The sequence below is a fragment of the Lethenteron reissneri genome, chromosome 47 (genome assembly GCF_015708825.2).
Source record: "Lethenteron reissneri isolate LAM-NWPU_2019-01 chromosome 47, ASM1570882v1, whole genome shotgun sequence".
In the NCBI taxonomy this organism is placed as follows: domain Eukaryota; kingdom Metazoa; phylum Chordata; class Hyperoartia; order Petromyzontiformes; family Petromyzontidae; genus Lethenteron; species Lethenteron reissneri.
In genome coordinates this window covers 4,876,497-4,897,049 of record NC_083825.1, presented here as the reverse complement: position 1 = coordinate 4,897,049, position 20,553 = coordinate 4,876,497, and the positions used below count along the sequence as shown (strand labels likewise).

Here is a 20,553-nt window from a genome sequence, read left to right as displayed (position 1 = left end):
GAGGAGGGAGAAGGAGGGAGGAGGCGAAGTCAAAAGATCGGAGCTCTCATTGAAGGGAGGAAGAGGAGGAGGAGGTGGCGAGGTGTGACCGCTGGAGTCGCCCTCGAGTCACCCTTCGAGTCGAGGCTGCCTCACTCGTCGCTCGCACGGCACCCGCCGGCGCGACTGCGTGAGCGGGCGAGCGAAGAGGGGTAGGAGGAAGAGGAGGAGGGGGGGCGGAGGAGGAGGAGGGGGTAGAGGGAGAGAAGGAGTGGGAGTGTCACCGCTGTCCCGCAAGCACCGCTGGGAGAGGTGAAATTCAGGAGCAGCAGCAGCAGCACGGGAGAGAGTGGTGGCCGAGACGGAGCGAGCCGAGAGAGATGGGGGGCACGATGTGAATCTCCCCCCCACTGCCCCCTGCAACGTCTTCATCATCGGCTTCATCACTGAGCCCGCTTAATTTAAATGTGGCATCATCATCATCATCAGCGGCAGGATCATAATCATCATTCGCAGCAGGAGCAAGATAATGAGCAGCGGTAGGATCGTCATCATCCTTAGGAGCAGCAGGCAGCAGCAGCAGCATCAGCAGCAGCAACAGTAGCTGCAGGATCATCGTCATCATTAGCAGCTGCAGTAGCAGCATCATCATCAGTAAATAGTCATAATCCATCAGCAGCAATATCATTATCACCAATTAATTATTTAAATCACAAGCGAAACCGAAACGTCACGACGCACAGTGTTTCCATCGCTCTGCTTGCAAGGAAGAAGACCTGGGATCTAATGAGGTGCACAGGCGGGCCAGGAGGAGGGGATGGAGGGCTGACGAGGAAGATTAAGGAATGAGGAGGAGGCGCGGGACCAGAGGTTGTTGACCACTCCGAATCATCTTCAGTCGGGAGTGTTCGATCACTCCTCTGGCTCCCTCGTCCTCTTGCACGGCCTCTTGACAAGGTGAGCAGACACACATCCACAGCGCGCCCACAGCACCTTGACCATGCTTTACCGCGACGATTTCACAATTTAGATGTCAAATGTGCGTGTGTGTGTGTCGATTGCCGCTTGCAAGCACACGCGCGCGTATCGCTTCATCCTTTGTTGACCCCCCCCCCCCCCCCCGACGAGAAAGCTCGCAGATTGAGATCAGACGCTCTGCACACAACACGATCCACGTGAATGAATGTACAAAGGAAGGACTTGATCCATCGATAATTGATTCAGCGTTTGAATCAATCAGTCGGTTGTTCGGTTATCGCTGATGTTGAGATGCAATGTACTGTCATCTCCTCTATGATGGAGAGATGATGATGATGATATACGTTCTGCACGGATAGCTTTCAACTACAAGACAGCTTTTGTCTTCGTTGATGTAGTTATGGTCGCAGTTTGGCCGTCTTTTTACGTTGCGTGCCCTTGACTCTACGTTCATGAGAGACAGCACGAACAGAAAGACCCCGCCTATGGGGCAAGTGCTGTTAGCGAGCACCGTTCAAGTCTGGAACGACACACGAGGAGGTGGGTGGTCAACTCGACGCCCGGCCGCCTTTGTCTCCCTAGTAGTGATGTTTTTTTAATGCTTAGTCAACCTAGGGGAGACCCAAGACCGGGTCAGACAACCCCCGTTATTGTTATTGGTCGTCAGCGGGAATCGAACTTGGAGTCGCCAGGTTCGTAGCGCAGTGTGCTTAACACTACCAACTACATGCAAAGACAAAGATCCCCCGTATAGCCTTGACAGACTGTTGGGGCAAGTGCTGTTAGCGAGTAGCCCCTATGAAGGCCGGCGCGGGACTCGAGGGGGTGGGTTGCCAATCCCCGCCCGGCTGCCTTTGTCTCCCCAGTGCCGATGTTTACATACCGCAATGGCTACTCGTTTGAGGCTGAGTCGACCTACGGGAGGCCCAGGACCGGTTCAGATAATCGTCACTGCTGTTGACCGTGAGCGGGAATCGAACTCGGGTCGCCGGGTTCGGAGCGCAGCGCGCTAACCGCTACACCACCGCTCCCCGCGTGTACACACACATACAAAGACAAAGATCCCCCGTATAGCCTTAACAGATTGTTGGGGCAAGTGCTGTTAGCGAGCAGCTATGAAGGCTGGAATGGTACACGAGGGGGTGGGTGGCCAGCACCACGCCCGACCGCCTTCGTCTCCCCAGTGGCGACGTTAACACACGACACCAGGTACTCATTTAAGGCTGAGTCGACCTAGGGGAGGCCCAGGACCGGTTCAGATAATCGTCACTGCTGTTGACCGTGAGCGGAAATCGAACTCGCGTCGCCAGGTTCGCAGCGCAGCGCGCTAACCGCTACCCCACCGCTCGCCGCGCGTGTACACACACGCACGCACAGACGCACGTACAGACGCATACGCGCTCAGACACACGCAAGAGACATGCGTGGAACACACGTGCGCGCCACAGAGCATTGCCGCATGCGTGCACGCTGGGCAGTCGAGGGTCACAGAGGCATCTTCTCGCAAAGCGCTCGCCTGCGCTACCACCCTGGGCACGGAGAGCGCACGCGAAGGGAAGTACCAGCAAAACGACGTTGGTTGTTGCAGAGAGCGGCGTTCTTTTGCAATAACGCGGGGGTGGTGGTAGTGGTGGTTGGTGGTTGGGGACGCCATCATCCAGCAGTAGATGGACCATGGATGATGATCGATTGGTAGTGCGTGAATGGGTCCGCATTTCAACTCGTTTTAAAACAGGGGATGGAGGTGTAGCATATGCGCGAAGGCATCGGAATATAATAGAGATAACACGCATATATACAGGTTAGATTGTGGGATGCAATGAGGTGGTGGGTAGGCTGCCTGGGCATGCAAAGAAGAGGGGCGAAGTCCCTGCGTGATGATGATGTAGCGACGTCATACGACAGAAGACATTGCCACTTTCCTTCCCCGTACCTTCGATTCGCACGGGTGGTTGCGTACGGTGCGAAAGAAGTTCAACATACGCACGTACATACAGAGAGAGAGAGAGAGACAGAGGAAGACAGTCATGGACAGAAACCAAAGTGATATTTATTTGGCTGCTCGGGTCTTCCTGCGACACCCCCAGCACTCTTACAAATTGACTTGGCTCAAGTTATCTCGCTCGCTCTCTGGTAACAGCAGGACGCGCCTCAACACGGCGTCTTGAGACTCAGCGAGGCTTCGTGATAATACAAACAACATATATAAACACATTCGTATTGTTTCGATAGTGACTCGTTTTTTTTCATTTTTGGTCAATTCTAATCTTATTCTTGAGTGTGGCAGCAGCAGCAGCAATGCGCTCAGATGAATGCCAATTTGGTGCTGTGATCGACACGACGAGGGCGCTTCGGCCGCGAGATAGAGAGAGTTCGTGTCTTTTACCCTTCTATCTGGCAACAAAACTGACACCTTTTTTTACAAGGAGTCATGTTTGCATAAACCACAATACCTGCAGTCATAATGCAAACAAAAAACATAACTCTGATAATGTGCACTGTCCTTGAAGTTGATTGGTCCACACCCGAGACAGCTTTCCTTAGAGCCTAGTCTCACATGGGTTGGACCAGATGACGCCAAAAGGCAAATGAGGTTCCAATGGTGAGAGTTCGTGTCGTTTCGCCGTTCCTCTTCCTCCACCGTCGAAGGAGCGCTCACCACAGTGGGTTTACTTTGCGGGGTCCCATCGCTTGGGTTTGCATGTTCACAATCGCACCTACTGTGTGGCTTGTCTTTAATGTACGCCTCTCCACCTGTTTGTAACTATATATGGGTCTCAATGTGTATCAATGTGTCTCTATGGGTTTGCTCTATGAGTATATAGTTTGAGTTGCATGGCCACAGTCGCACTAATGTGGCTTGCGTTTAATTTACCTCTGTGCGTATCTCCATGGATCTCTATGTATTTGTACGGGTCTCTAAGTATCTCTTAGAGTATGTGTGTATCTCCATGGATCTGTGTGTATTTGTACGGGTCTCTACCTATCTCTTAGAGTCTGTGCGTATCTCCATGGATCTGTATGTATTTGTACGGGTCTCTAAGTATCTCTTAGAGTCTGTGTGTATCTCCATGGATCTGTGTGTATTTGTACGGGTCTCTACCTATCTCTTAGAGTCTGTGTGTATCTCCATGGATCTGTGTGTATTTGTACGGGTCTCTACGTGTCTCTTGGAGTCTGTGCGTATCTCCATGGGTCTGTATGTATTTGTACGGGTCTCTAAGTATCTCTTAGAGTCTGTGCGTATCTCCATGGATCTGTGTGTATTTGTACGGGTCTCTACCTATCTCTTAGAGTCTGTGCGTATCTCCATGGATCTGTATGTATTTGTACGGGTCTCTAAGTATCTCTTAGAGTCTGTGCGTATCTCCATGGATCTGTGTGTATTTGTACGGGTCTCTACCTATCTCTTAGAGTCTGTGCGTATCTCCATGGATCTGTATGTATTTTTATGGGTCTCTAAGTATCTCTTAGAGTCTGTGTGTATCTCCATGGATCTGTGTGTATTTGTACGGGTCTCTACCTATCTCTTAGAGTCTGTGCGTATCTCCATGGATCTGTATGTATTTTTATGGGTCTCTAAGTATCTCTTAGAGTCTGTGTGTATCTCCATGGATATGTGTGTATTTGTACGGGTCTCTACCTATCTCTTAGAATCTGTGTGTATCTCCATGGATCTGTGTGTATTTGTATGGGTCTCTAAGTATCTCTTAGAGTCTGTGTGTATCGCTACGCGTCTCGATGCGTTTGGGACGTGCTCCATAGTTTAGGTTGCACGGCCACAATTGTTTTTTTTTTTAAATCGATATCGATGTATCTTACCCAGCCGCACCGATCAAGTCCAGGGCCTCGCCGGTTCGAGATATAATCTCCTGGCTCGGCAGTGGAAGAAAAATATCGGCACGTTTCTTAAGCCCCCACCCAACACCGATTTAATGTTAGTCGCCTATGGCGGGGCAAAGTGTGAGTAACTCACACCTCTTCCAAGACGTCTGGCCATCATGGAAGAATATACCAAGGGGGGGGGGGGAGGACAGGGGAGTGACTGGGGGTGGTGTGCGACTCTCTGTAGCTCCCTCTGGTGGAGGAGACCCTTCGTCCAGCAGCGGAGTGAGCAAGCAATTGCGGCAAACATTTTTTACCTGTGAACGGTAAACTCCGTACATTCAAATCGAGACTCGGGGGCGACGTTATTTCCCGCATTGCCACGAGCGGTGCGGTGAGTTCATCGCGGGTCGGTAGGGCGCGCTGTTGTGTGACAGTGCGAGAGAGAGAATGGTGAGCGTCTTTCGCAAACGTATCTTCCCCTCCTCCCATCTCTCGTTGCGACGGCTCATTATTTTGGTTTTATTTTGTGCCGAAAGTCCATTGATTTCCTTGCAAGTAATCTATTCAAATGGCGTGTGTGTGTGTGTGTGTACATACCCTGTGACATACAGCTTCAGCGGATCAATAACTCGATGAGATGCAATGAAGGAAAACATAGCCACGTTAATTTCGGGGTAGGAGGGTGGTGGTGGTGGATTTTTTAATTCACTTTATACGTCCTTACTAAAATGTCAAGGTGTGCTCGAAAAACACGGAGAGTTCATTATCAGCTTATCATACAGATGAACGCTGCTGCTACGTCGGAAAGGCTTGCCCGAGTCGCATTAGTTTTTTTTTCACGAGGGTCCAACCAATTTGTCGCGACACGTAATAATGGGCCCGAATCTTGCGAATGGCATCGCGGGATCTTTGGCGTCCGCTCTGGAAAAGAGGCGGTGTCGTCATCGTCGTTGTTGTTACACGCTTTTTAAATCCTTTATATTAAGTTCGCTTGCTTGCTTAGGACCGTGCAAATCTTTCGGTTGTTTTTTAACCCACTTCCCGTGATCCAATCGAGCTGACATTTTTCACACAGACTCGTTGTGCGTGACAATGCATTTTCTTGAAAAACAAATTCTAAATTTTACACTGTTTAGGGAAAATTTGTTAAATATTTAATTACCAATTGTTTAATGCTGCCAGACAATCATCTGACCCATAGGTGGCAGCCATCTCAAGCCAGAGGACGAGAGGACTCTAGCCACCCCGATGCCACGCATATAAAGGATTTATAGTGAAAAACTTTGTTTTTACGGGTTAATTTTTTTTAACTCACTCTGTCTGTTGTTGTTGTCGTTGTATCCTCAAATCTTGTAATTCAATTTTAACCCACTTACAAATATGGTATCGACTGCAAACTTGGTATATTTACGTCTTACTGATGACAATACTATATTATATCATAAACAATATTTTTTATATGTTATGTTTCGGCTTGGGTCTAATTGTCCACGCTCAACTCACGTTGACTGTAATTGGCCACGGTCCCTTACTTTATGGCAAGCTTCGGGGCCACTTCCTGGAGTCGTGGAGTTCTTCCATTACTAGTACGGTACATTTCATTAAAGCGTGTTTTCAAAAAGTTTTTTAAATATTACTTATTTTTCCGGCTAACACGTCCGCGGGTGTCAAAGAGGGCGGCCGCTGGATTGGAACAGTGAACCCCCGCAAACAAGTGACGGACGATCTTGATTTAAAGCTTTCGTGACTGCAGGTATTCATATTATTGGTTCTTTCGGTAAAGTCACGTAGAAGGGAAACAATAAAATAATAAAAAGATAAAACTATTTTTTATTATTTTATTGTTTCACGTAGAAGGAAAACAATAAAATAATAAAAAGATAAAACTATTTTTATTATTTTATTGTTTCCCTTCTACGTGACTTTACCGAAAGAACCAATAATAAGCGACGGACGGTGGAGATGAAGACCACTGGGCATCTGTGAAAAAGAGCTTGGCGGCTCTTCAGATTTCCCCGGATAAATACAGATTATGACTACGTCGTAGGGTTAGTAAAGAATTTCGGCAAAGTGGCCAGGTGGCTTATGGGTGCATGATACTGATCAGCCACAGCTGATCACCTGGGTTTGATTTCGGGTTGCAGCTTCCTGCGATCAAACGGGGTCTTCAAGAGCGGGGAGTTGTTGACCTCAGCCCAGTGACTTCCACGCGCAAGTTGAACCGAGGTTAAAATGAAAATTTTAGCGCGTAATTTAGCAAACATTATCGTTCTGAGAAGTCAACAAACACAGTCGGGCCGCCATGCTACGAACATTTCTCTACAGCAGGCCGTGTTGCAAAATGTTCCTCCACTCCTCAAGTGTGTAGCTCAGGTTGTATTTGTATGGGCAGGGGCGGTTTCTTCATTAGGGCGATTGGGCGACGCACCACAATGTCATTCAACCAGAGTCACGCTAGCCGTCACTGTGCCTCTGGATATAGTTCAATCAGCGTCATGTCACGTTCTGTGGAGTACCGCCTCTTTTTGGGCAATTTCACTCCGGCTGAGAATCGCCCCGAGTGGCCCCATAGACTTACATTAAAAGATGTTTTTTTTCGAACGGGGGGCGCTGCAATGCATTCTCTATGGCTTCCGGGAGGGCTCGCACTAACGTGCTTACGTCATCATACGTAAGCACGTTTCATCCAACAATATAATTTGTCGCCACCTATTGGAATCTTTAATAAAATAAACTTGAGTGGATTGTATTAATAGTGAGTATAGAAACAAACAAGATGTATTGTAAGAGTCACTTTATTTTGCATTAATATTAAAGAAGTGAAGTTGCCTTTACATGCTTAAGCTGTTAATTTATCCATTGCATGGGTGGACCTTATCCTTATCAATCATCCAGACATTTGCCCCCCCTGAGAGATTTTGCAGGAGCCGCCACTGTGTATGGGGGTGTTCAGAAGTAGTTCTCTGATATCTTCTTCCGCGAGGCCATTTTCTAACACTGGGGTGGGGCTCTGAATCGAGGCGTCTCATGGCTTGACCCCAGTAGCTTACATTGGAATACAATTCCCAATAAAATATCATTTAGTTTTAATCATCTAACCCCCCCCCCCCCAACAACAACAATACAGGCGACTGCTTCAGTGGCATGTGAGCTGGAAATAGCATTAATAGCGGCAGATTGTATCGTGTAGCCGGTGCGAGCGTACATGTGACGACTAGCACATTCAAATGTGCACTCTGCAGCGTGTCGCTGCGTATGTGGAACCTACGGAGCCGTTTCCTTGTTACATTTCGCTGCTGTAAATCGATGCGTGTAGCCAGTTGCGGTTTTTTTTCTCCCTTCAAATTATAAGTGAAGTCAATGACGATCACGTGATATGACTCCACGCGCTCACGTGACCAGCAGCAACAGGTTAATTGTTCTCTGAACTTAGTTTTTTGTTGTCTGTTTAGCCGAACTCTACCGTCGTCACGATTCACGGGAGGAGAGGGACAGGGGGCAGGCAGGGCCAGCTGCGATCGCATTCCCGAATATCCACACGCGGTCCAGCACTCTGAACGATGTGATCTCTGAACAGATATCACGCAAGATTTCCACGATGGCGAGACGTTCAATCTCGACCCTGACGCCTGCTGTATATTTGGAGTTTGCGCGGATCGCTCTCTCCGTGGTCGCGTGGATTTTTATCCGGATCCTCCGGTTTTTCCCCTCCACATTTAGAAACACGCCGTTTAAAGTATTTGGCGGCTGCTAATAATTTCCAAACGATAAGCCACTTCCTTGAGCTATCGTTTACGGCCAGATCGCTTCTGAAAAAAATATCTATATAGCTCGGTGGGCCTTACCTGGTAAAAAAATAATATTTTAAGACGAACAACATGAGTGCTTGGACATCTTTGTTGGTGGAAATATCACACTCCTGTGCCGGGCTTTGCAGAGGACAGTTTCTCATCGAAGGCATCCACTATTGACTTCCGCAAAAGTGGTCATCATTTTATCGATCCGACCCGATTTGAACTCGCAAGTTTCCCCGACGTGAGATCGGCTGCTGAATTTGTCACAAATCGAATCAAGAATGGATTTCTTTTCGCGCGGTTGCAAAAGCCACGTGTGGACCCATTTCATACAACACACAAATCGAAAATAATCGATTCACCGCTCAAGATTCGAGTGCTCGTATCGTGAGCGGCAGCAGTCATTTCGACAAATCCATCTATCACGCCACTTCTTTAAACAGCGGCGTCACCCCCCGTCAATTGATTTCGCTGATTTGGCATCATCGCCAATTCACGCCACTTTGAACTCGCAAACTTCTGCTTGTCAGCGGGACGTTGCATCTGTTAATACGCCTTATAAATGGTAAAGTGAGAGTACACTTCCGTATAGAAATTCATTGGCGATGATGCGTTGACAGTGGTGCACAAGCACAATTAACAACAATGACGACGACGAACACTCAACACGCTCGTCAACAAGACCGCGTGACCTTAAGCGTAAATATATAACAGACGACGTTTCGGGCAACGGTCCTTCTTCATAGCACAGAGGGGCGACCCATCAAAATTACTAACCAGGCTGCACGCTGCTTAACTTCACAGATTTTGCGGAGATATGAAGCTAAGCAGGATGGGGACCTGCTTAAATTCCGATCTTCGCTTCCGAAATCTGACGATATGTGGCGCATTTCAGGTCATTTAGTTTGCCAGCCTAATCACCCTAATTGAGAGGTTGCGACGCAGAAACGAGACGATCCCCCCCTACCTCCCACCTTCGGTGCAATTAACGAATGCCTCCCACGCACATCGCTCAATTTACATACTAATTGAGAGTTTCGGTGCATAATTGGGTGGAAAATACTGACTTAAGTCCGGGTCACACCATCAAACTCCCCACAGGTGCAATGATTACAGCCGTGCGTCAACTCGAAATGAAATTTTAAGCCTTCAATTAAATAGCTAAAAAATAATTTCATCATCGCAGGCGCTCATTCAATAGTAGTAATACTACCAATGGGTTCGCTTTGTTTATCCTGGAAAGCATCACCGAGTATCTCGACTGTTATTTCACGTGGGTCCTGTCGCATTGGGACGTTTGGTCAATTCAAAGCTATAGATTTGATTGCTGGGACATAACGCGGAAGAAAAATCTGTATCGTACGTCCCTCCAACCAGAAATCAGATTTCTGACAAGTAGCAAATGTTTCCAATTGCTTTTCAGCAGTACCGGTGATGTTTCTGCTGAAACAGTAATACTGTACACTGGTGGGCTATGTACGGCGAGAAAAAAGTTCGACACACGGTACACACAAGACATTTGCATGTTTGATCACGTGGCAAACCGAAGACATTTCACTCACGCGATGTGACCCGTAGACTCAATTGTTGAATCACAATATGGGTCGCTACCGATGTTCGAAAATGTCTAATTCGGGTCTCCAGCGGGGGTTCACAGCGCGGCGCGCGCTAACCACTGCGCCCCCTTCTCCCCACACTCCGCTGTAGCAGGTAGGTGAGCGAGGTGGGTGTTCACGCCGCCTGCCTCGCGTTACCATCATCGTGTTTATTTGTGCGGCGATGCGGACAAATATCGCGCAAATGCGATCGCAGTTCGCCGCAGACACGGCACGAGCGCACTGCACCCACTCACTCTTTCTCATCTCTCCGCATCTGTCTCACCACTCTGCCCCCCGCCGCCCGCTCTCATCCCCCAGATCACGCCGGGCACGACCGCGGCGCTGTTCTCGCCCCGCACCACCCGACAGCGGGGGGTGGGGTGGTGGGGAGCATCCGCTACATCCCAAGTTCGATCCCCGGGATTTTTAGTTTTTTTTTATTGTCGCCGTGGGATTTTTTTTTTCGCCGTTGGATTTTTTTTTTTTCCAATGGGAACCTCCCGCGATGGATGACGGCGGCGCTCGGTGCGGCTGGTGCCCCGGAACGACGTGGGCATGAAACCGCCGCCACCGCCGCCGGCCCGAAAAATGGAGCAGGGCTCGCAGCTCCCCGCGTCTCCTCCCTGGGCCTTCGCCGCCTTCCTGCTGGCGCTCACCGTCGGACCCTTGTGCATGGGGCCCGGCACCTGCTTAAGCCGAGCGGAGACCGAGTCCATCATACACATCGGTGAGGACGACAAAGCTCACGCCATCAGCTGTTTTGGCTGCAATCGTTGTCGGTGCTTTGCTCTTCCTCTCTCCCCCCTCCTCCCCCCCGCGCACTTTCACCGCATCCTCTTACTTGTAGACCCCCCTGCCCACTCCCCTGCCCACTCCCCCCCCCCTGCCCCCCCCTGCCCACTCCCCCCCCTGCCCACTCCCCTCCCCCTGCCCACCCCCCCCTGCCCAGTCTCACGTCCCAGTCCCTAGCGCACACGCAACGCTCCCCCTCCCCTCATTCCTTCCCCCCCCACCGCCCTCTCTGACTTATATAAACCACTTAACTCCGGCATCTCTCCCACTTCAGTAAACCAAATCATTGCTGTGGTTGTCACATCTGATGACGATTGCTTGTGTTGCAATAGAAACGTCGTATTTTTATTTTTATTAAAAAATGTCACCCACGTGACTTTACCGAAAGGACCAAAGAGTATTTCCTTACGGTGTCACATCTCGCTGGGGTCGTGGTTACTGCTGGTCGCGTGTCCACCAACTTTGGTCGACCAGTGCCTCGGGAATTTTTTAGGCACTCTGTGTGTGTATACACTTATATGGGACTGTCGTTTTTAATGGGGAAAGAACGGATAATACACTGTAACTTGATAAGAAATGTATGTTAATATCTTCAAAACGTCAAAGAGTCTACACTTGTTCACCAGCATTGCCAACACGTGCCTGGAATCTTCTCCAGGTGGTCTCCAAAGTGTTCACATTTTTTTGAAGCACCCTGTATATTTCGCTATGGCTGTTGGATACTACTGGTCGGGTGACGTGCATACACACTCCAGTCTAAATATCCAGCGAGAAAGAAAGCGCTCGGTTTACATGGAGGGAGACCACGCGTCTTGTAAGTGTCACGTGGACACGTGCATATACAGGCAGTCCTCTACTTACGATGAAGATGCGTTACGACGACCCCATCGTAAGTCGAAAATATCGTAAGTCGAAGATGGCCTAGCCTACCCAGGAATCTTAAAGAATGGTGATAATTTAGCAAAACAGAGCAATTTACAGTACCGTCCTGTATAAACTATATACTGTATGTATTTATTAATTACAATACTGTATTCGCACAGTAAAATGTAAAGTAAAAAAAACAAGGTACATTCTTAGCCTACCGATATGAACTGCAATTTAGTAGAAAGTTTATTCAGGAAACAATCCTATCTGCTATAAAAAAAACTTTTAACATGCATTAAACGTATCGTATCGTGGTAACCTTAAAATGAAATCGCTAAAGCTACGTATCATACATGCACTGAACGTATCGTAACGTATCATATTGTACTGTACTCACCAAGATTCTGTCCGTCGTCTGCATACTTGAACGATGTTAGTTTGTTGATAGCAAATTCTGTCGAATCGCTATCGGCATCGTAAGATCGAAATATCGTAAGTCGGACCCCATCGTAACTCGGGGACTACCTGTACTCCCTTACACGGGGCATCACTTCCGCCGGGTCTGTCCAGGTAGACGACGCGAGAAAAAAAACACTTTTCCGTGCCCGGCACACCACATCCTCCATACCATCTCGCTACCTATGCTGATGGGCGCGTGCCACGTACAGCAGTGCTCCATTCCACCAAGTGACCCAGAAATGATTCGGACGAGACTTTCCCATTGAAGCCACTTGCGCGCGACACGGGAAACGAAACAGCAACGCCGGCACACGTCACTCTCGTTGTCTGATATCTGAAGCGGTCCTGGGCCTCCTCTAAGTCGACTCAGCCTTAAATGAGTGGCCTGGTATTGTGTGTAAACATCAACCACGGGGGGGGGGGGGGGAGACAAAGGCAGTCGGGCGTGATGTTATTGACCCCACAACCTCGTGTGCCTTGCCCGCCTTCTTAGGTGCTCGCTAAGAGCACTTGCCCCAACAGTCTGTTTAAGGCTATACGGGGGATCTTTATCTTTCTATGTACATACTGTGATTATACTGGTAGGAACCACCTGGTTCCACCAGCCCACAGGGGATTATTGTGTCCGTCCGTCGTGCAGGGAGGGGCTGGGTGGGGAGGGGAGGGTGGGAAGGGGGGTGGGGCCGGGTGGGGAGGGGAGGGTGGGGAGGGGCTGGGTGGGGAGGGTGTGGAGGGGTTGGGTGGGGAGGGTGGGGCTGGGTGGGAGGTGGGGGTGGGGCTGGGTGGGGAGGGGCTGGTCACCTCTTGGTGTGCTCACGCCGGCTTGTGTCCGCCCTCACAGTCGGGCATATTTGCGGAATACACCACGCCGCCGTTGACCCTGGCCATTGACCGAGCAACCCAACGTTCCTACCAGCTCCCTCCGCAGGAATGTGTTGGTGACGGCCTAAGGGGAGACCTTCATCCAGCAGCGGATTGATCTTGGTTTCAGCTGTCGATGAGAGATGTGTAGCTCTGATAAGAATGACGAGAGGGATGTATATAATTGCGGTGTGTGTGTGTGGTTGTATGTACACACGCCTGTGTGTATGTCTCTGTACACATGCGTGTTTGTGCGACCCATATGTCTATCGGTAAAGAATGTCTGAACTGATCCTGGGTCTCCCCTCGCTCGGCTTAGCCTCGAACGAGTACCTGGCGCGGTGTGTAAACAGCAGCATTGGGGAGACAAAGGACGGCCGGGTGTGATGTTTTGTCACCCACGCCCTGGTGTGCAGTGCCGGCCTTGCCGACGGCCCTTGCCCCAACAGTCCGTGTAGGCTACACGGGGAATCTTTGTGGTAGTTTTACAGATTTTGGTCACAAGTGGTATCTTTATTATGGAGTGTATGTATACGTGTAAATATTGTGTGTGTGTATATATAAAGCGGAAACCGGTCCAGAGTTAGCTTGTACTGAATCAACGCTGCTGAAATGATGCACTTCCAGAATGACCGCAGGACCTTGACGTAAACAGTTATTCAGAATCAGGATATTTATTTAAACTGGCGAAATCCGAAAAGCTATGAAGCTCTTTGTCACAGATGTTCAGTAGTGGCGGATAAGCAGCACAAACACAAACGTGAACAAATCGCCCAAACACATACAAATCAAACTAAACCATCCCCATCGTTGCAGGTAAAGGCCATTGAGGTAGTAACTTATTTTTCAGAAGCGACCTGCCCATAAATGATAGCTCAACAAATTGCACGATCACTTGGACACGTCTACATAGCTGTTAACCCATAGGGTTTGCCCGTATTCTTGTCCGTGGAAATTGAGTTTTTAGGTCCATACTGCATACAGCCGATTCAATATGGACAAAAACAATCTATTAGCTTGTGTTTCTCCGTTGTGATGGGACTTCGTAGGATGAACGTTGGGATGTATAAGAGCATGGGGTGACCAATAAGGTCTGAATTGGTCTGTAATAAGCTTGGCACTGATAAGGGGTTGCCAGGTTTGTTTATAGCACCAGCATAATCAAAATCATCTCAATGCATGTTTATAAATGCGGAGGAAAAAACCAGAGGACCCGGAGAAAAAAAATCTACGCGACCACGGGGAGAGAGAGAGAGATACGCAAACTCCAAATATACAGCAGCCGGCGTCAGGGTCGAGGATCGAACCCCAGACCTCCTGGATACCGGGCGCGGTAGTTAACATATCCTAGCCACCATCTGTATTATTATTCAGAAGACATATGGTCTGCCTATATATTGCCTTACATATTTCGTTGTGTTATGTTTTATTAAAAACTGCACTGCCAAAGGCGTTGCGTTACGAGATTTAATGTTGCAAATCGGGGCTCGCAACTTCATAGTCACGTGTGGTCAGAGGCTTTCGTGGATTTGCTTACGGTGCGTTCCCGAGGGAACTCCCGAAAGGACGTGCGGCGGAACGTCGGACATCATTCCCAAATCAGCACGCGGCACATACAGCTCGGAAAAGACGTCGTTCGATAGAGCAGTTATTTTTATTGTTGTTGTTGAAACTTGTAGTGAGTTTCACGGCTTACGCATTGCACGTGTCATACGCGTTTTCCCTTTCAGCGTGGGCAATTATTCGTCCACGCAGCGGTTGATTGAGAATGACTGACACGTGTAATGGCAGCTCAACATACGTGCAGTTGTCATGCGCATCTCATTTTTTGTTTTACCTTTCTCTGTACACGCAGCTGCAAGTGTGCGTCTCCCGCTGTGTACGATTTAACACAAAGCAATCCCGGTATGATTACTGCCTCAGAATCACAATGATTGCTTATATCCGTGGATGATAACATATCACATTAATAATTCGCAGCCAGCTTTAATGTATTTTGCCCCGTCAATCCGGTTAAGGTTTTTTCAGAGATTCGATTCCCCTTGCCTCTTTAAGGCTAATACGCAATCGCGTAAGCCGCAGATGGGGCTGCCAAAGGCAGTCCGCTGTCAGCGTCATCAGCCACCATCAATCCACTGTTAGATGTCCACTTGCCGAGATCGAGTGGCAATCAGTTGCGACATGTATTTGTTAGCGAGCACCTGTTAAGGGCGATACGGCTCGGGAAGGCACGATGCGGCCAGAGCCAACGCCAGGTGCCTCTGTCTCCCCAGTGTTGCTGTTTGTATACTGCGCGAGGAACTGATTTTAGGCTGAGTAGATCTAGGGGAGACCCAGGACCGGTTCGAACATTCGCCACTGTCATTGGTCGGTTGTGAGCGGGGATCCAACTCTGGTCGCCGGGTTCGCCGCGCAGTGCGCTAACCATCGTGCCACCGCTCCACTGATCTCCGTCCAGAGACAAATAGCCCCTGTATAGCCTTTAACAGACCCGGGGCAAGTGCTGTTAGCGAGCACCTATGAAGGCTATCACGGCGCAAGAGAGGGTTGGGTGGCCAGCACCACGCGCGGCCGCATTTGTCTCCCTAGTGTCGATGATTACACACCGCACCAGGTACTCATTTGAGGCTGAGTCGACCTAGGGCGGAGGTGCGGCCAGGATCACGCCCAGGACCAGTTCATTGTCACTGGTGTTGGCGTGAGTGGGAATCGAACTCGGGTGCGCGGGTTCGTAGGGCAGTGGCGCCAACCGCTCCCCACAACTCCGTACACAACCCACAGCGACAAAGACCCCCCCATCCCCACGTATAAGCTTGACTGACTGTTGCGGCAAGTGCTGTTAGCGAGTACCTGTGAAGGCCACACACACACACACAACCCTCCAAGGAGGTTCAATTTCGATTTAAAGCTTTCGTGACTGCAGGGAGTCATATTCTTGGTTCTATCGGTAAAGTCACGTAGAAGTTAAATAATAAAATAATAAAAATAAAACAATAAAATTCTCACGACGTTTCGATTGCTTGTGTTGCAATGGAAACGTCGTGAGAATTGTATTATGTTTGCTTTTAATTATTTTATTATTTCCCTTCTACGTGACTTCACCGAAAGAACCAAGAATGTGAAACCCTCCAAGGCTCAAACTGCCGCAAGGCAATACGCGGCTTCGAGATAATGCAAAGTCGGCAGAGTCAAAGCCACTCATCTCCTACCATGGTGGCCCCGGGCCACGAGTTAGACGTTCCTGCATATATGTATTTGATGCATAGATTATTTTCTTGGATTTTCTGTTTGCACTTAGTCACATATTCACTTTAAGATGTTTTCTTGTTCATGTTTTTTTTGTTGCGGTTGCACCCGATTCAAGAGCCGAATGGCTCACAGGGCTATACCTAATACATGAACTTGAACTTGACACGGTATTAATGTTATCTCACGTGTCCTGGTTAAGTTGTATCTCTGGCTGTCGCCTGATGATGCTAGTTGTAATTGCTCGACTTTTTTAATGTTTGTCGGTTTTACTCTGCAACACACCGTTGCGTTGCTGTGCTCGTAACGAATTGGCACGTTTCGTTTGCGTGGCAAACCCCCTTACGAATTGGGTGTGTCGGGTTGTGGCGGGTTTAACGACACAACATTCATATTTACGCGATCTAACACTAAAAACCAACTCTCATGGATAAGTTGTAGATTTTTTTTTTAAAATGCGTGCGTCAATATATAACGCCATATGTGTCTGTGTGTGGCTCTGCATGCGTCACGACACGCCGTGGGTAAACACCGCCCGTGTCATGTCAAGGAGAAGGGATTATCCAGGAAATAAATAGTTGAATATCGACAGGAATATAACAACAACAACTGCACAGGTAGAGCATGGATGTGGGGCACGGGGGGCGGGGGGCGGGGGAGGTTGTGGGGGAGGGGCTGGTGGAGAGGGACGAGTGCGCTAAATGGCGCGTGACCCACGTCCCGTCATCGGAACGTGGAGTTGATGGCGCATGATGTGGCATCAATCAATGTGGGGGGTGGCGGTGGGAGGGAGGGAGGCTGTGTGGGGGGGGGGGGTGAAGGGGCGGGGCTGATTGGGGGGTAGAGGGGCGGGGCTAGGCACGTGGCTTGAGGTCTCACGCCGCATATAAATAAAAGGTAGACGAATTAAAAAGTATTTTTTAGTAAAAAGCCGTAAAAAATAATAATGCGCAGATAAAAGCGAGTTCTCTTTTTGAAGTCGCACTCCTGGGAAATGTGTAAATCTTCCCGGGACTTTTAATAGTTGCGGAGTTTGTCAGTTGCATAACAAACACAATAACAACAACAAGAGTAACAACAACAACAACAACAAACAATAACAAACAACAGCAACACACCACCCACAAGGCGACGCGTTCACAAGGGGGAGCTCTCCCACTTCAGCATTTCTTGACCCACCCCGACTGGACATCTGTGAAAAAAAGAGCTTTATAGCTCATCGGATTTCTCCAGGACAAATAAAGATTCTGATAGAGACAAATTCTGGTATCCTTCCCATGACACATTCCGTTTTTTTGTGATAAGGGTAGGGGGCAGTGATAGGGGTTTGGGCAGTGATAGGGGTTGGGGTGGTGATAGAGGTTGGGTAATGATAGAGGTTGGGGTAGTGATAGGGGTTTGGGCAGTGATAGGGGTAGTGATAGGGGTTGGGGTAGTGATAAGGGTTGGGGTGGTGATAGGGGTTGGGGTGGTGATAGGGGTTGGGGTGGTGATAGGGGTTTGGGGTAGTGATAGGGGTTGGGGTGGTGATAGGGGTTGGGGTAGTGATAGGGGTTGGGGTGGTGATAGGGGTTGGGGTAGTGATAGGGGTTGGGGTGGTGATAGGGGTTGGGGTGGTGATAGGGGTTGGGGTGGTGATCGGGGTTGGGGTAGTGATAGGGGTTGGGGTAGTGATAGGGGTTGGGGTGGTGATAGGGGTTGGGGTGGTGATAGGGGTTGGGGTAGTGATAGGGGTTGGGGTAGTGATGGGGGTTGGGGTAGTGATGGGGGTTGGGGTGGTGATAGAGGTTGGGGTGGTGATAGGGGTTGGGGTAGTGATAGGGGTTGGGGTAGTGATAGGGGTTGGGGTGGTGATAGGGGTTGGGGTGGTGATAGAGGTTGGGGTGGTAATAGGGGTTGGGGTAGTGATAGGGGTTGGGGTAGTGATAGGGGTTGGGGTGGTGATAGGGGTTGGGGTGGTGATAGGGGTTGGGGTAGTGATAGGGGTTGGGGTAATGATAGAGGTTGGGTAATGATAGAGGTTGGGGTAGTAATAGGGGTTGGGGTAGTGATAGGGGTAGTTATAGGGGTTGGGGTAGTGATAGGGGTTGGGGTAGTGATAGGGGTTGGGGTAGTGATAGGGGTAGTGATAGGGGTTGGGGTAGTGATAGGGGTTGGGGTAGTGATAGGGGTTGGGGTAGTGATAGGGGTTGGGGTAGTGATAGGGGTTGGGGTAGTGATAGGGGTTGGGGTGGTGATAGGGGTTGGGGTAGTGATAGGGGTTGGGGTAGTGATAGGGGTTGGGGTAGTGATAGGGGTAGTGATAGGGGTAGTGATAGGGGTTGGGGTAGTGATAGGGGTTGGGGTAGTGATAGGGGTTGAGGGTAGTGATAGGGGTAGTGATAGGGGTTAGGGTAGTGATAGGGGTTGGGGTAGTGATTGGGATTGGGGTAGTGATAGGGGTTGGGGTAGTGATAGGGGTTGGGGTGGTGATAGGGGTTGGGGTGGTGATAGGGGTTGGGGTAGTGATAGGGGTTGGGGTAGTGATAGGGGTTGGGGTAGTGATAGGGGTTGGGGTAGTGATAGGGGTTGGGGTAATGATAGAGGTTGGGTAATGATAGAGGTTGGGGTAGTAATAGGGGTTGGGGTAGTGATAGGGGTAGTTATAGGGGTTGGGGTAGTGATAGGGGTTGGGGTAGTGATAGGGGTTGGGGTAGTGATAGGGGTAGTTATAGGGGTTGGGGTAGTGATAGGGGTTGGGGTAGTGATAGGGGTTGGGGTAGTGATAGGGGTTGGGGTAGTGATAGGGGTTGGGGTAGTGATAGGGGTTGGGGTGGTGATAGGGGTTGGGGTAGTGATAGGGGTTGGGGTAGTGATAGGGGTTGGGGTAGTGATAGGGGTAGTGATAGGGGTAGTGATAGGGGTTGGGGTAGTGATAGGGGTTGGGGTAGTGATAGGGGTTGGGGTAGTGATAGGGGTTGGGGTAGTGATAGGGGTAGTGATAGGGGTTAGGGTAGTGATAGGGGTTTGGGTAGTGATTGGGATTGGGGTAGTGATAGGGGTTGGGGTAGTGATAGGGGTTGGGGTGGTGATAGGGGTTGGGGTGGTGATAGGGGTTGGGGTGGTGATAGGGGTTGGGGTAGTGATAGGGGTTGGGGTGGTGATAGGGGTTGGGGTGGTGATAGGGGTTGGGGTAGTGATAGGGGTTGGGGTAGTGATAGGGGTTGGGGTAGTGATAGGGGTTGGGGTGGTGATAGGGGTTGGGGTAGTGATAGGGGTTGGGGTAGTAATAGGGGTTGGGGTAGTGATAGGGGTAGTTATAGGGGTTGGGGTAGTGATAGGGGTTGGGGTAGTGATAGGGGTTGGGGTAGTGATAGGGGTTGGGGTAGTGATAGGGGTTGGGGTAGTGATAGGGGTTGGGGTAGTGATAGGGGTTGGGGTAGTGATAGGGGTTGGGGTAGTGATAGGGGTTAGGGTAGTGATAGGGGTTGGGGTAGTGATAGGGGTTGGGGTAGTGATAGGGGTTGGGGTAGTGATAGGGGTTGGGGTAGTGATAGGGGTTGGATAGTGATAGGGGTTGGGGTAGTGATAGGGGTTGGGGTAATGATAGGGGTTGGATAGTGATCGGGGTTGGGGTAGTGATAGGGGTTGGGGTAGTGATAGGGGTTGGGGTAGTGATTGGGATTGGGGTAGTGATAGGGGTTGGGGTAGTGATAGGGGTAGTGATAGGGGTTGGGTAGTGATAGGGGTTGGGGTAGTGATAGGGGTAGTGATAGGGGTTAGGGTAGTGATAGGGGTTGGGGTAGTGATTGGGATTGGGGTAGTGATAGGGGTTGGGGTAGTGATAGGGGTTGGATAGTGATAGGGGTTGGGGTAGTGATAGGGGTTGGGGTAGTGATAGGGGTTGGGGTAGTGATTGGGATTGGGGTAGTGATAGGGGTTGGATAGTGATAGGGGTTGGGGTAGTGATAGGGGTTGGGGTAGTGATAGGGGTAGTAATAGGGGTTGGGGTAGTGATAGGGGTTGGGGTAGTGATAGGGGTTGGTGTAGTGATAGGGGTTGGGTAATGATAGAGGTTGGGGTAGTGATAGGGGTTGGGGTAGTGATAGGGGTTGGGGTAGTGATAGGGGTTGGGGTAGTGATAGGGGTTGGTGTAGTGATAGGGGTTGGTG

General features: G+C 49.8%; 1 protein-coding gene across 1 annotated transcript in view; it reads left to right on the top strand.

Moving 5' to 3' along the window:
* The first annotated feature begins 268 nt into the window (after positions 1-268).
* Positions 269-20,553, top strand: part of LOC133354335 (glutamate receptor ionotropic, delta-2-like) — a 224,991-nt gene continuing 204,706 nt past the window's right edge. The window contains exons 1-2 of the mRNA XM_061571083.1: positions 269-936; positions 10,496-10,904. Coding sequence (XP_061427067.1) covers positions 10,733-10,904 — 172 coding nt within the window. The 5' untranslated portion in view covers positions 269-936; positions 10,496-10,732. The remainder of the gene's footprint in view (positions 937-10,495; positions 10,905-20,553) is intronic.